We start from the raw sequence: 15051 nt of genomic DNA, 5'->3' as shown, positions 1-15051 counted from the left end.
GGGGGATTTACTTCACCTATCCAATTGCCACTTGCGTCTCACAAAAGAAAAGAAAGAGTGATTTAGCTCTGAAAAGTTATGAATCAGGGGCTCCTCCTCCTCCACCCACCACCATGTGGTGGAGACAAATTTCTGCAGAAGCACGACAGGAACAAGCGGGACTGCAGCCGAGGGAAACACCTAACTTACCTTTGTGTGGAAGAGAGATTATTTAGGATCGAGCCCTCTTAAGTGCAATCAAAGTGGAGACATTTCACTCATATGAGGATTTAGCTTTAAGGTGATAAAACATTTTCTTCAGAAGTAAAAGTGATGTCTTCGTAAGGGTGATAGTGACCGCTGGGAGGACGCTACATGCCCTAAAAGAAGATGTAGGAGATTGTGAGGTGAGAGCCGTGATGAATGTGCTCTCCACAGAGCATGTAGAGGGATGTGCGCCTATCCTCCAAGGGCTGTGGGAGTCTGTGAGACCAGAGCAGAAAGAGATCCTGCTCTCGCCTTACCTGCCTGCGTCCTACGCCTTCTTGACGCACGTCCTGCTCTGCGCACCTTTCCTGGCGCTGGACGCGCTGGGAAGCGTCTGTCAGCGCGTCCGCTCGTGGAGGATCACGGCAGGCTCGGGTCCGCCGCCGTCGCTCCGGCGATGGTTTGACTGTTTTTGGAGGGTGCTGTACAGATACCTGACCACCGTCCTCCCCGCCACCGCGCTGTTTCACTTACTGAGGAGCCCTGTGTTACCGGAGCTGGCTCCATCCTGCTGGCAGCTCTTTGTGGAAGTCTTCGCATGTCTACTGCTTTTTGACACACTCTTCTTTATATGGCACTTCGTCATGCACAGGTAAGCATTTTGCACCAATGTCATGTTACATGTTTACTATGCCTAATATTTCAATATAGCCTATTCCCGTTTATTCAACTGTTTATAATTGATGCTGCTCTTGGAGTTTGGATCTTTTTCCATATAGGCTAGCTATTTATCATTGCTCTGGGTGTCCCTGGAGAGTTTTAGCTTCGCCATAGAGTTTAAAGGCTTTACTGTCCTGCCAAGAATATAGAGAAGGTCATATGTGGTTCAAATTTAGTAAGTATATTTACTCAAGAACTGCACTTAAGTAGGCCCACAATTCAGTGGTATTTGCACTTTAATTTTCTACACAAAATGTACTTTTTCACCTTTGTCAGCCGCTGATATTCAATTCAATTCAATTCAATTCATACTTTATAAAAGACACATGTCAAGGAGAGGTCCATAGCACCACAAGAGCAAGACAAACAACATACACAATTTAAAAAAAAAGAGAGACAACAACATTACACAATAAAACACAACAGTGATGTACAGAAAGAAAAAAAAAGAGTCACACGCAAGTGTACAGGCATGATCGACAGTGAATTTAATGAGTTAGACACTCTACATATGAATCTATACATCAGATTCCGTATCACTGCAGCACAGGTAGGGACCCCAACACTAGCAAACATATGACTTGCCCTGCAGCTTCTTGGAGCCTTAAGCAGCAACCTCATACAGTCATTGTAACCCACAGTGAGTCTCTACATGCTGCTTTTCTTGTACAGACACCACAGGTGGGCAGTATGAAGAGATGTACAGAATGCTTTAAAGAGAGAAATCTTTATATCCACTGATCACATGCTGACAGCATGTTTGCTTAAGCATACATTTTTCGACATTGTCTATGAATATCCTTGTCATCAGAGAGATCATTTGCCATGTAGTGACCTAGATATTTCACCTCATCACACTCTGTGAGGGTAGAGTCTGACAGAAAAAAATCAGGAAAGATTGATCGTCTGTCTTCCCTACTACGGACAATCATCACATTGCTTTTCTTTGCATTATACTTAATGTCAAATTCAGTACCATACTGTGAACATATCCTCAGCAGGTGCTGGAGACCAGCACTATATGGACAAAAGGTAACAAGATCATCAGCATACATTAAGTGATTGATGAGACTATCTCCCACCATGCATCCTGTGCCACAACTATGTAACTGGACAGAAAGGTCCTCCATATAGATGTTAAACAGGACTGGTGAACACCATTGCTCGTTGATAGTTCTTTCACATACTAACATTTTATAAACCTATTAAAAGCCAACACAAATACATTTCATTTTCAAACAGTAGGCGAAACCACACAGTAGGCTACACAAAATGTCAGTTTCACCATCTAAACATTAAAATACAGATTTTAGCTGATAACACTCACGTTCCTTCACTTAAATTAAGTTTTGAATACAGACCTTTGGTAGTATGGAGTTGTTTTACTGTGATGTTGCTACTTTTAAATAACTAAAGAATCTTCCACCACTACTTTTCCATAATCTAAATAATTTGTTTCCATTTCCATATAAAGCTTATTGAGAACAGATGAGTTAATGTGATGAATTGTGTGGTCCAAAAATATGTATGTCTGTCCCAGCTGGCAAAAGAAAATGTTAGCATTGTACGTTTCTGCAAACCATGGATACATAACATTTGTACATTTGTATCATGTCAGTGTTTCTAAAGTTATTTATTATATGAGCTGACTTGTGGTGGATGGTGTGTCACCTAGGGGAGACACCTGTTAAGCTGCAGGCCATGTTCGAAACCAACAAACAACGAAACAGGATGTGTTCAAGCGAATCATTGATATGTTTTATACTGCTATGATGTCATTGTTGCGTTTTGTGCAGAGATAGTTGGACAAAGAGCAATTGTTTTTACAGAGATCACTGTGTTTTCTGCCAACTTTGTGCCACCATAAGCAGGTATTTTAAGCCTAAACATGATCTTTTTCTACCCATAACCAAATAGTTTTCCGTGGCTTAACCTAATCACAAGTTTACCACACTGTTGTTGAAATGTAAAGTTTCAATATATCAGCTACACAATAACATACACATTTAGTATATCAGTGGTTTGCAGGAGTGAACAGTGCAAACATTTATATTGGCGATTGGGTTTATCTGTTCCTCTTGGTTTGGCACAGTTTTGATTGGCACAGTTTTGATTGGTGATTAGAATGGCAAACAACATGCTACATATCCAAGTAATACTGTCATGCTTCTAACTTACTGCTGATTAGTCAAGAGCCAGTCATTAGATGTTTCAAAGTCGTACTCAAGGGATTCAGTTTTGAAGTTTGGGGACTTAAGAGTGACAGATGAAAAAAAAGAATGATCAGCATCGAAGCAGCAAAGCCCAACCTATCCTGACATTTAGTCCAGCTACAAAAAACACTAAATCCTACATTTCCCACAATGCAACTAATGTGGCTCTTTCTTTAGCTTTTTTTGTGCATGGGAAATAATCACAGCCTTCAAATTCAACCACCCAATTGGTAACAGATGTTTGACAGCTGCCTTTCATTAAGACACAGCATTATTAGCAATAGTTGCAGCACTGGTGGTAGTGGTAGTAGCTGTGCTGTTGTAATACCAGTAGAGGTAGTAGAAGTAACTTTATATTGAGTAGACAACCACAGACAGACTGACACGCCATTCTGGGAATATTGTAGTAATTATCTATGACAGTAAGATTATAAGCAAACACAGCTGTTTGTCTGCTCCTCATCAGGGTTCCCTGGCTCTACCGCAACACCCACCAGCTGCACCACCAGCACCATGTACCCTTCGCACTGGCAGCTCAGGACAGCAGCTCACTGGAGCTGTTATCTCTGCTGCTGCTGGCTCTGAGCAGCGCCTGGGTGGTGGGCTGCCATCCTCTGAGCGAAGCCTTCTTCCACCTCATCAACAGCTGGCTGGCGGTAGAGGACCACTGTGGATATGACCTGCCCTGGGCTCTACACAGACTGCTGCCCTGTCTGGGAGGAGCTCCCTGCCACCAAGCCCACCACTCTCTCCACAATGTCAACTACGCCCCCTACTTCACCCACTGGGACCTCCTCTTTGGCACATACCGCGCATCAGCACAGTATTTACGTCCAGAGTGACAAAACTGTTGCACAAAGCAAACTGAGGATTTATTAAATTCCAGCAAAGCTGTCAAGTGAAGGATATTTTCTGCACATTTTGTTTGGTCCTGATCAGCCTTTCATTCTTCATGAGGGATAACTGATCCCTCAGTTTACAGCAAACCATCCACTGTCATTTCAGTCAGACATCCTATAGTGTCAAGACAAAATGAGACTTGTGACCAAAATATGCCTTTTGTGATAAAAATGATTGAAATCTGTAAAATTCTGTAAACAAGACAACACACGTTATGTTTCTTTGTCAATTATCTGTGAATTCACTGATGAACAAACATTGTGTTCACATGCCGCCATAAAGATGTGAAAGCCAACAATGGCCTTTGTAACGCTCATATCTACAGCTGCTCTGCATCAAGTGAATGCAGCACAAGATGAGGAGAGAGCAGGGATGACATAATAAATCAAGACAATGAAACAATGGACGAACGCCTGGACCAATGTGCACTTGATTTGCCTTCATGGCATGGGAGTGATTCTAAATGGATTCATATGCTTTCATTTTGTAGGCGTGAAGCAGATAATACATGACCGACTTATTTTGGTGAGTGCAGAGGAAACACTACAAATCTGAGCAGATGTCTGCAGATATTCACACATTCTAAGCTACTCTACAAACTGGTTAAAGGGAGAGAGATGTTTGATGCCACCTTCGGTACACTTAAATGGACGCTAAAACCAACAACTAGTTAGCTTAGCACAAAGAGTGGAAATGGGAAAACAGCTAACCTGGAAGTGATGACGCCTAGCCAAGACCTAGTTCATCAGATGAAGCATAAAACAACAAATTTGCGCACAGAAAATATAAAAAGATATAGATACATAATGTGTTAATAGTTGAGCTTAAGGCCCTGGCAGGTGGATCTTTAGCCCCACTTACAGCAAGCAGCAATACCTCCAGGCCTGAAAATGGAGCCAATGTGGAAGTGCCAAAAACTGCAGTTTCTAGAATGGCCACTTGAGGCTGGCCCCAAAGACCCCCATGTTAAACTCCCCAACTTTACAGCAAAAAATAAACATGTTTACGGGCTGGTCCAAAAAAATAACAAGACAAACAAAACAAAATACTCAAAGCAGCTGTTCCCTTGAACATACATAACTTTGGGCTTTAATAAAATATAAATAGCTAAGTGGTATAAAAATTCACCCCCCTACAGTTGTCATAAATGGTGAAATTAGCTATAGCGACTGAAACCATTTTTGTACCAGGCTGTAAACATGTTTATTTCTGCTGCAAAGTTGGGCAATTTCACATGGGAGTCTATGGGGATTGACTCGCTCTTGAAGCCAGCCTCAAGTGGCCATTCAAAGAACTGCAGTTTTTGGCACTTCAGCATTGTCTTCATTTATCAGCCCTGGAGTTGCCACTTGTGCAAATCCTAAATATTTCAGTGTAACTGTCTACAATGTAAGAGTATTGTAAATATTTAAGATGAACATTCCTCTTTGAGCCAAATGTGTTGTACAATTTGTGCCGTGTATACTTGGTGAGTATATTGTAAAAAGTTTGTTGTATTCACTGTTGTATTTGGGCATTTAAACATGAGAAAACATATGAAAGCAACAAGACATGGCTTTGTTGTTTTGTTGTTGGCCTCAGGTTCAGGTTTCTGCTTTGCTGCTGTGGTTGGTGATTTGTGTTCCCTGGGCCTCTCAGCTGTCTACTCTCTCTGTTAACCGGTTCCATGTGGATTTGCCTGAGCAATCAAAACCACATGTTTTTAGTGATGAGAAGCCTTTTAGTCACTTTTTACAGTTGTAACTGTTGTAATTTGTTTCACAAGAGAGGCATGGTTGTCAATAGGGCCTTCCTTTAAAATCCAACAATAACAACATGCTCAGGTTTTATTTCCCACAGAATTCAGCTGAGTCATGCCAGATGATTTGTAGTTACCTTATCTTTGGCACTTGCATGAAAAAAAAGGATAACAGAGAGCTCCAGATTGCTCAAGCTTCCTATACTTCATCACAGTGAAATAGGGGGGCTAGCATGAATGGGAGCCAAATGCAATTCTTGTGGATAGATAACGAGTTAAGGTATCATTACTTTACTTTAGCAGCTATTTGTCTTTTTCAGCATGATTTTAACACGTAATAATACAATATCAGATTTTTCTCACGCAGCAGCCTTCTCAGTCACGACCTGTTTTATATATTTTTTGAAGGTCTCTAGAAAGTGAAAGTCATAAACTTCTAATGAAGAATGACAGTTGTGCTGTTCTTTTTGTACTGACTTGCAATGAACACATTCTTCCAAGAAAGCAGTCCATAGTCATCCTACAGTATGAACTACACCGAACATCTGTTTTTCATTTCTGAATCATCCAATGGGCCTTTGAAAGTTTCGCAAGATCAGACTCAAATGCAAATTGTTTAAAGGTGCTTGAGCATTTGGAGGAACTTTTGCATACAGTTATTAAGCAATGTTTTTGTGCAGAGTTTGCTATTCGTGGGAAATGAAGAGACTGGAGGAAAGAATGAGAGAAGAGTACTGGGTGGTGGTGCCAAGAGATGGAATGATAAACATGTGACCCAAAACGGAAACAATTACAGACCCCACGTCAGAGTCAGGGCGAGTCATGCAGCTTTAGATGACACACACCTAAACACACAGCTAAACACACGTCCTGCAGCCGACGTCATGATGTCAGGCACTGAGGCATTCCAGGATTTTCATGCACTTTCAGCCGTCTGTACAGTGGGAAGCGCTGAGTTTGTTTACTTGTAGTTAGGTGTGCTCCTCCTAGATAATCACGTAGGCCAAATCCCTTACAAACTCCAGCATAACAACAAGAAGAGAGATTAGAATTTTTTTAACAGATGGAGCCATGTCAAAACAAGACAGAGAAAAAGCACAGAACACTCTGCAGCAGTTCTTATCATCTGAGCAAAAACTAAAGACTTCCCATTTCATCATATTCCCTGAAAGTTTGCCATTCAGTGACAAAGGCCAGATTCATATTTCTTCCACCATTCTGTAAATATCCAATTAGTGAGCTTTACATAGCTGAGACCTCCTGTTGTCACAGTAACTGGCTGAGGTTCTTGCTCTCTGGTCTGTAACCATTTTTAGACGACCTCCTCTCTCGTCTTTCATGAGAGGTTAGGAGAGTGACTTGTTTGCTTTCTCAAACAGCTCAGTGCACTTGTCATTAATGGGCTGTTGCCAAAGACTTTTTATGAGGAATTTTTTAATGTGTTTGTCTTTGTCTGTAAAGCACATGCTGTAGCATATTAGAATTTTAGAGTAAGGTGATCCACAACAATAAATAACCATTCTGTTAAAACAGAACCCCAGGAGAAGCGGAATCATTACATAATCATCATTTTATAACAGTGTTTGATGGTGTTAGAAGTGCATTACTTTTATTTACTCCATACATACTTCCCACCTGAATTTTGCTAAGTTGTTACTAAACTAGTGAGTGTAATAACAACATTAAAGGGACAGTTCGGCCCAAAATCAAAAAAATACACATTTTCCCCTTTACATGTAGTGCTATATATCAATCTAGATTGTTCCAGTGTAACTTGTGGAGTGTTGGAAATATTTGCCTAAGAATGTCTGCCCTCTCCTGAATAGAATGGCTCTAGATGGCCCTCTGCTCAACAGCAGTGTCTGTCTACAGAAATCATAACTCAGTTACTCAAGATAATCCACAGACCTTTTTGTGAGCAGCTTCATGTAGGAACCATATTCTTTCTACAAACTACACTCGTCATCCAGTTCCATTATATTTAGAGGGCAGACATCTCTACGACTGATATCTCCAACACATGCAACTCACACCAAAACAATCTAAACTGATAGAAAGCACCACTTGTAAGAAGAAGACTGTCCTTGTAACATTGGTCATGTTGCAAAGCCTTTCAAAAGAAACCTTTTTTTCCTTGTTATCCATATTATCTCTGATTTTTGTTACACGTATGTATTTTACTCTTTGATTTTTGTCCTTGACCTCAATTCAGCTGTTGTAGCATTGGACATTACTCAAACAGAGCAAAGACAACTTACCTTTAAGGGTGACACACATTCTCAACAACAAAGAAATAATAGAAATTTCTACACATTTCAGAGCATGAAGCTGATCTGTAGCTTTCATTCATCTCCACTGTGCTTTGGCACAGTACTCTTTGGCTCCTGTTTGACATTCACAGAAAAAAACAGAACAGAGAGAGAGAGATACTGTAGCCCAGAACTTTGTTTATTGTTCACACTTTTTCTTCACGAACAGGTTTTTCATCACAGCTGTCTGCATCTGCAAGCTGTCAATGTGGGCAGCAGGCCATCTATTTTGTTCATTAGCAGACCTTCCACTCAGTTTCCCATGGTTCTTTGTTTGTGTGTCAAGTATGAACTATGAACTGTGAGCTGATACTGTTGGACTAAATGATCTGAATGTCAGCAATGCATTGTATCATTGGTCTAGCAGCATCTTCCTAAGATAACAGAAAGGAAAGCTGACAGACCAAGGATGCTTTGATTGATAATTGTAATGTGTAAAAATAAATCATGTACAGTTAACTGTGAAAACACCATCAGTGTGGCATTTTAGCTCAGAATATTTACGCTCATCTTGATATGAGGTAATCCTGAAGACATTTTGATGGTGAGAAAATGTTCTGAAACACTAAGCATCAACAATTAACTGAATACTTCACCCACAAAATAACCATTTGTATATATGTTAATAAACCCTCGTTAGGTTGAATTCATGAGGAGGACTTTGTTTATCTCACATGCTTTCACAGCGAAAGAAGAATCCAAAACAATTGAGACATTTGTTTGACAAAACTCAATCAAAACATCTGTTTAGAGACTTTCACACAACTTGAGCAGTGTAATCCACGTCTCAGCTATATGCTCTGTACTTCCCAAACACATGCATATTTGCTAAAACCTTTCCAATTAAAATACTTTCGCATAAATAGTCTCAGGCATGGACGATGCACAAGCAGAAATGCATGTGCGCACAATTCTTCATTCACTGTTAAAACAAAGTTCATTCATTCATCTTCTAACCGCTTCATCCTCACGAGGGTCACGGGGGGGCTGGAGCCTATCCCAGCTGACATCGGGCGAGAGGCAGGGTACACCCTGGACAGGTCGCCAGACTATCGCAGGGCTGACACATAGAGACAGACAACCATTCACACTCACATTCACACCTACGGACAATTTAGAGTTATCAATTAACCTAGTCCCCAATCTGCATGTCTTTGGACTGTGGGAGGAAGCCGGAGTGCCCGGAGAGAACCCATGCTGACACGGGGAGAACATGCAAACTCCGCACAGAAGGGCTCCCACGCCCGGGATCGAACCGGCAACCCTCTTGCTGTGAGGCAAGAGTGCTAACCACCACACCACCATGCTGCCCTAAAACAAAGTTTTCTTCACAAATTCAGGGTAACACTTGTCATGTAATTTATGTACAAATGGTTATTGTGTGGCTGAAGGATTCCTTTAATTTATAGATAAGAAGACTTTCCATTTAGAATTTGTTAAATAATTGTTCTTTATTGTTTTAGAAATCATTGCCATTTCTCTTCCCAACATAGTTAGTTTTGTGCTGCAAATGCATTGTCATGGATACACAACCAGCTTTACACCAAGTAACTTACACATGTACATATATAGTTATCTACTCTGTTGTAGAAATCAATAAATTAAAACAATAAATAGTCTCTTATTTGACACAAGCAGCAGAGGTATCAAAGGGCTTTTAAACAAAGAAACTGTATTTCTGTGACTGTATTTCCTTTGGGTATCCATAAAGACAATGTGACAAGGTGCCCCCTTTTCCACTCTCAAGTTTGGCCGTCAGGTAATGACTGTCCAAAAAGGCCATTCTTACCATAAAAGTGATGGATGACTCAACTGAGTTGGAGATATATTAGGGGCACATGCTACTAGGTCAGTGAGTTGAGCCAGTTAAGATTGTTTATTGCCCAGGAATGTGGACAACCCCTGCCCCCTGTGTCCTGTCCCACTCCCCCATCCCACCACCTCAAATGTTGCCCAAAACAGCGTCCAGTTCTCCAAGCCTGAGTGGTGGCATACATGTTTCTCAACCCCCCACACCTTGCTATCGCTGTAGCTTGGGGGAGTGGAAAAGAGGCATGTGAAGTAGGAAACAAGGTTGGGATTGATAACCCTGCCGCTAGGACCCCAGCACAGCGCCTACATATCAGGAGGCTGCAGGAGGCAAGAGGTCGGCCTGGAGAGTTCATGTCTTGTCAGGTTGCCTCATTGGAGGGGGGGTGGTCATTTCACAGCGTCAGAACACATGAAGTGCTGATTAGTGTTCGCATTGAGAGGGGGAGGCCAGAGATAAGTGGAGAGGAAGACAGATGTCAGAGGGAAGGAGAGGGAGGGGGACAACTGGCCCACTGGTTCCCACCAGGCCGCACACGCCGTAGGATGTTTTGGGGTCTGTCCTTTTGGAAAATTTGGCGTCAATACTGGTAACATGTTGACTGTAGATCTGCAGCATTTCCACTGTCTGAATGATGGCAACTGATTTTGATGCCTTTAAATGGAGAACTTATTTCTGTTTTGTGGTTTAAAACATATATTAGTCCACAGTCATTGATTTGAAGAACACATAGTTTCATGAATAGTTAATGTGCACTTCCAGTCTCACTGAATTACCCTTACAGAGATTCCAACAATTGTCCCTTTGTTGAAGACAGCTTTGGCTAACCTCCTTTGTTAGCTTATTTGCAGTTCTTTGTCTTTTCTCTTGTTGTAAGACTTTACGAAGAGTTAAACTCTCTGAAAGCATGGACTATCTGCAGCCACACTCAGCCACCACCATGCCTTCAAACTTGTACTTGTAGGTGACCACGCCTGTATCATCCAAGTACAGCAGAGAGATGGGGTCCAGCTTGGTGGGCACGCAACAAGCTCGTGCCGCCTTCTGAGGACTGTTGATGTTGATCAATGTCTGGACAATGGCATGCTTAGTGGGTGTGACATGCTTCGTCAGCGGGAAGGAACAAATGCCAGTGCACTCAAAGGCATCGTAACCAGTGGGTGCCAGGATCCAACTGTCCCATCCGATGTCCTTGAACTCTACGTACAGAGATTGTTTCTTGCAGTGGTTTCCCTTGGCATTGCGCCGAATGCGGGATGCTGTGTCGTAGATCAGATTGGAGCGCATTTGGATGAGGTCCTCTTCATCTGGCTCTGCTTCTTCATCTCTCTCATCCCTGTCCCTCCCCGGCTCCCCCCACAGCCCATTCAGGCCCGTCCCCAAGTCATTCTGGAGAACCATGTTAGAGGTTTCATGGTCAATCATCTCGTTCAGCTCGCGTTTGTCATCACGGTGATCACTACTTTGGTCATCAGAAAAAACAATGAGCAGAGGTTTGTGTTTTTCTTCTGGACTGGTGTCAATCTTCATGTCCCCTTCAGGTGGATTCCTGTCTTTGTTGTCCTTCATCATACTTTGAACATTATCTTCATCAGCTATGCTGGCAATGTGTACCTCCAACTGGTGCGTGGTGCCACGGTCAGATCTGCGCCAGCGTTGAACAGCAGCAGTGAGGTCAAAGGCCTCCCAGCCATTATCTGTGCCGTAGACCTGGCGTGAAGCCAACTCCACTAGCTCTAACCGCTCTTCTCCCCCTCTGAATCCATCACCTCTCATGGTATTCTCATTAGTCACATTGTCATCTCCAAACTGCAACTCCAGTTCGTAGACAGTGACCTTGCGGTCGACACCAGCATAGAGGTGGCGGTCAGTCTGGACAAGGGTGTAGAGGCGAAGCTCGGCTGCTGTGACACGTTCATGATGGGGAACTGACACATTGAAGAGGAGTGGGTGACGCCTTACCCCTCCAACGCCCACAACACTGGGAGATGAATCTGGGGAAGAGAAATAATTGCAGTCTTTTAATGAGGTTTTCCCTTGAGTTTTGCAATGTATCCTAAATCTATTCTGACCTAACTCTACTGAGGATTTCATCACCAGTTTAATCCTTCATTGGGAAATATTGAAGTTATATCTTAATTTTATTGCATGTAAGCAACATTTTGATATGAGCATTGCCCCAAACAGAGGAGTAGCAAAAAACAGGGCCATGACTAAAGCTTGGATTTAAACAACTAAATTTTGGTTCATACATGCTTGAAGCTACAGTCCACTAAAAAGTATACATATACAAGAAGACCTTTGTTCCCACTTTCACCATTTACAATTCTTTGCCTTCCAGACCAGAGTGTGATGAGAAAAACAAACTAATAGTTAAATGAAAAAGTAGTTTTTTCATCAATCTATGTGATCAACAGGAGCATCATCACTTGGGGCAGGGGATCTTTACCTTCATTTTTGAAGCTGCGGATGATGTTGGCAGTGGGCATGGCAGTGTGGTCATTAGCAAAACGGTTGTAAAGCTCCATCATGTACTCAGGCGGCTCCTCTCGTGCACTCCCAGGGGCCAGGTGAGGACCCAAGCCAGACAGGTTGAAAGTCCGCAGAAACTGTTCCTTTAGGCTCTCCAGCAGGCTCTGCATGTTCATGTTGTTGTTGTCCTGCTCAAGCAGTGATGGATCCACCACCCCCCCATGCCCGTCTCCCAGCCCAGGAGCAGGGCGATACCTCTGATGGGTATTGGAGATTGGGCTGCTCTGTCCACAGAGTGGCCAGTGGAGTAGCAGGATGGAAAACAGCAAGAGCAAAGTCTTGGAGTTGCAGATGGTTCCCAGTTGAGAGACCCAAATGCTCGCCATGGGAAAAGCAATCTGCAGATTTCTGTTGTATGCCCTCTGGGATTGTCTATAGATGAGCTGATGTAAGAGTAAGAGAAAATATTTATGATCTGTAAATGCCTTAATCCAAAGGTTAATTGAAATTGTGGTCCGTAGGCAAAAAAAACGTTCTGGATCCCTTGCAGCAGACAGTAGCGTTGTTGACCCTTGTACTGACCACTGTGAGCTTCTGTGCACGCTTGTGTGTTCCTGCAGCTCTCTTCCAGATCTTACAGCATTTATTCGCAAGTATACCTTCTGATGTCCTGTGTCACAAGGCTGCAGTTCCGGTGACAGGGTGGTCGAGTCTAGGCTTTGTTCGTCAGAGTCATCTCTGTCGCACCCTCTCCTCTGTCAGTCTCTCTCTGTGTTCTGCTCTCTTCTTTCCAGCCCTTTCTTCTGTCCCTTATCTATGATATGGTGGGCTCTGCATTGCTCAGTGCTTATGGTCTCTTTGCTGGTGTGTGTGTGTGTGTGTGTGTGTGTGTGTGTGTGTGTGTGTGTGTGTGTGTGTATGTGTGTGTGCGTGCGTGCCTGCCTTCAACTTTGTGTGATGCACATGAGCGTGTGTTATCTCACAACTTCCTTAATGAGGATTTTGTAAACACTGTCCTGTAGCCTCTTCCTTGTGGAAGTGCTATTTTGTTTGGGTGGGTGCTCCAGGGTTGATATTCTTCATTTGTTTATTTGCTTTGTAAATGGTGGAGTTCTGCAAGCTGCCATCTAGGCTCCATTGACCATTTCTTTTTTGACAAAATACACCAAGGCTCTGTTGATATCACTGAATGTAACAGGATATATCCATTAGACAACACTTGTCCAAATGAAATTGAAAAGCAATGAAGTGTGAGGCCTTAATGATCAAGGATGAAAGATACCGAGCTGACAGTGGGTCTGGTTGATGTTTCAAGGAGTACAAAATAATCATTTCATTCACCAAAGTGACCCCCCACCCCCCAACCACAACCACCACCCCAACCACCACCACCACCTCACTGTGCTTGATAAAAATGTTCTGTGTACTTCCTTTTCTAGTGAATTGACGTAGTGTCTGAAATAGGTTATCTGGGCCCAAGAGCCCAGCAAGGTACAACTCAAGAATAGATGTTTTCAAGAGGGTACACAGAGCTTTACAGAGACACATATACACTGTACATGGTGAAGCAGACCAGCGCTGCTACTAAGAGGCTGGTCAGATATTACAGTAACAGAGGTGGAACCATGTCATTGTTTTTCAAGTCCCAAGTTAAGACTGACAAGTCTTGAGTTAAGTCCCAAGCCCAGAATGAAGAATCTTAAGATAAGTCCCAAGTCCTAAACTTTGAGTTTCAAATCTGAAACAAATCATAAAGTGCTCCTTAACAAATATAATGTTCTTTTAACAAAAATGCAATAATATTCAATTTACAAAAGTCATGAATGTTATGTTTTTGAATTTGTATTTATTTGTTTAAAAACTTTGTTGGGAGTTGTTGCATCTTTATAGTTTTTGACCTGCACGTTTTGCATTCTGCAAATTTGTTTTTTTGGTTAGTTTTTGTATGCAAACAAAATTATCTTTGGTTAAAAGAAAAATCCAACTGGCACTAACTAATGTTGATGATGTCAGTTCGTGGTTCTCGCCTGCAACTTGACTGAATGCTGTGGAACTGGTTCACACAAAGTGGATCTGAAAAATTATCTGCCAACTTGCTGGGAATGAATAGTGTTACTGTAAGTTGATTCAGGAAGTGAACTTATTTGTGGCACACTTTTTAAATAACATACTTTTTAATCTTTGGGCTTCGGGGAAGGTATCAAGTATTTTCAAGTCAAAAGGCTCAAGTCCAAGTGAAATCATGAGTCACCGTTGTGTGTAAGTCAAGTTGCAAGTCTTTTTTGATTTTGTCATGTCAAGTCTATAGTCATGAAATTTGCAACTCGAGTCTAACTTCAGTCCAAGTCACGTGACTTGAGTCCACACCTCTGGGGACTATAATGACTCACACTGGCTCCTCAACAGATTTGAATAGGTCATCCATTCGTCACCTGAACCCTCATCCCACTACACAACCATCTGTCATTCCTGAGCTTCTTTGTGTGACCTGCAGATACACTCCTGATTTTTGCGCGTCACAGAGATGGGAAAGAATGAGCTTTTCCTGCCTCTGTCACTCATCTGCCAGGCTGACAGTTGACAGACATGCTGTTATCTGTGATCCTGTTAAACTGCTGCCACAACAGACTGTCACATCTTCCTAATGGCTGTAAGAAGGCTTGATAATGGCAATATCCTTTTGCACACACAAAGACACACACA

At 42.3% G+C, this 15051-nt stretch overlaps 2 protein-coding genes across 2 annotated transcripts; one reads left to right on the top strand and one right to left on the bottom strand.

The window, feature by feature from the left end:
- ch25hl3 (cholesterol 25-hydroxylase like 3) lies at nucleotides 1–7301 on the top strand. The gene is made up of 2 exons (XM_049579260.1): nucleotides 1–838; nucleotides 3586–7301. The coding sequence occupies exons 1-2, from the start codon at nucleotides 399–401 to the stop codon at nucleotides 3959–3961; spliced, it is 816 nt and encodes a 271-aa protein (XP_049435217.1). The 5' UTR covers nucleotides 1–398; the 3' UTR covers nucleotides 3962–7301.
- Nucleotides 7302–10705: 3404 nt separating this feature from the next.
- bmp10 (bone morphogenetic protein 10) lies at nucleotides 10706–13249 on the bottom strand. Its single transcript, XM_049579259.1, has 2 exons — nucleotides 12326–13249; nucleotides 10706–11870 (listed from the first exon to the last, which is right to left on the bottom strand). Exons 1-2 carry the CDS (start codon nucleotides 12732–12734, stop codon nucleotides 10789–10791), a joined length of 1491 nt encoding a protein of 496 aa, XP_049435216.1. The 5' UTR covers nucleotides 12735–13249; the 3' UTR covers nucleotides 10706–10788.
- Between the last annotated feature and the right edge of the window lie 1802 nt (nucleotides 13250–15051).

Source organism: Epinephelus fuscoguttatus, linkage group LG6 (assembly GCF_011397635.1).
Source record: "Epinephelus fuscoguttatus linkage group LG6, E.fuscoguttatus.final_Chr_v1".
Lineage (NCBI taxonomy): Eukaryota > Metazoa > Chordata > Actinopteri > Perciformes > Serranidae > Epinephelus > Epinephelus fuscoguttatus.
This window is presented reverse-complemented; position numbering and strand designations above follow the sequence as displayed.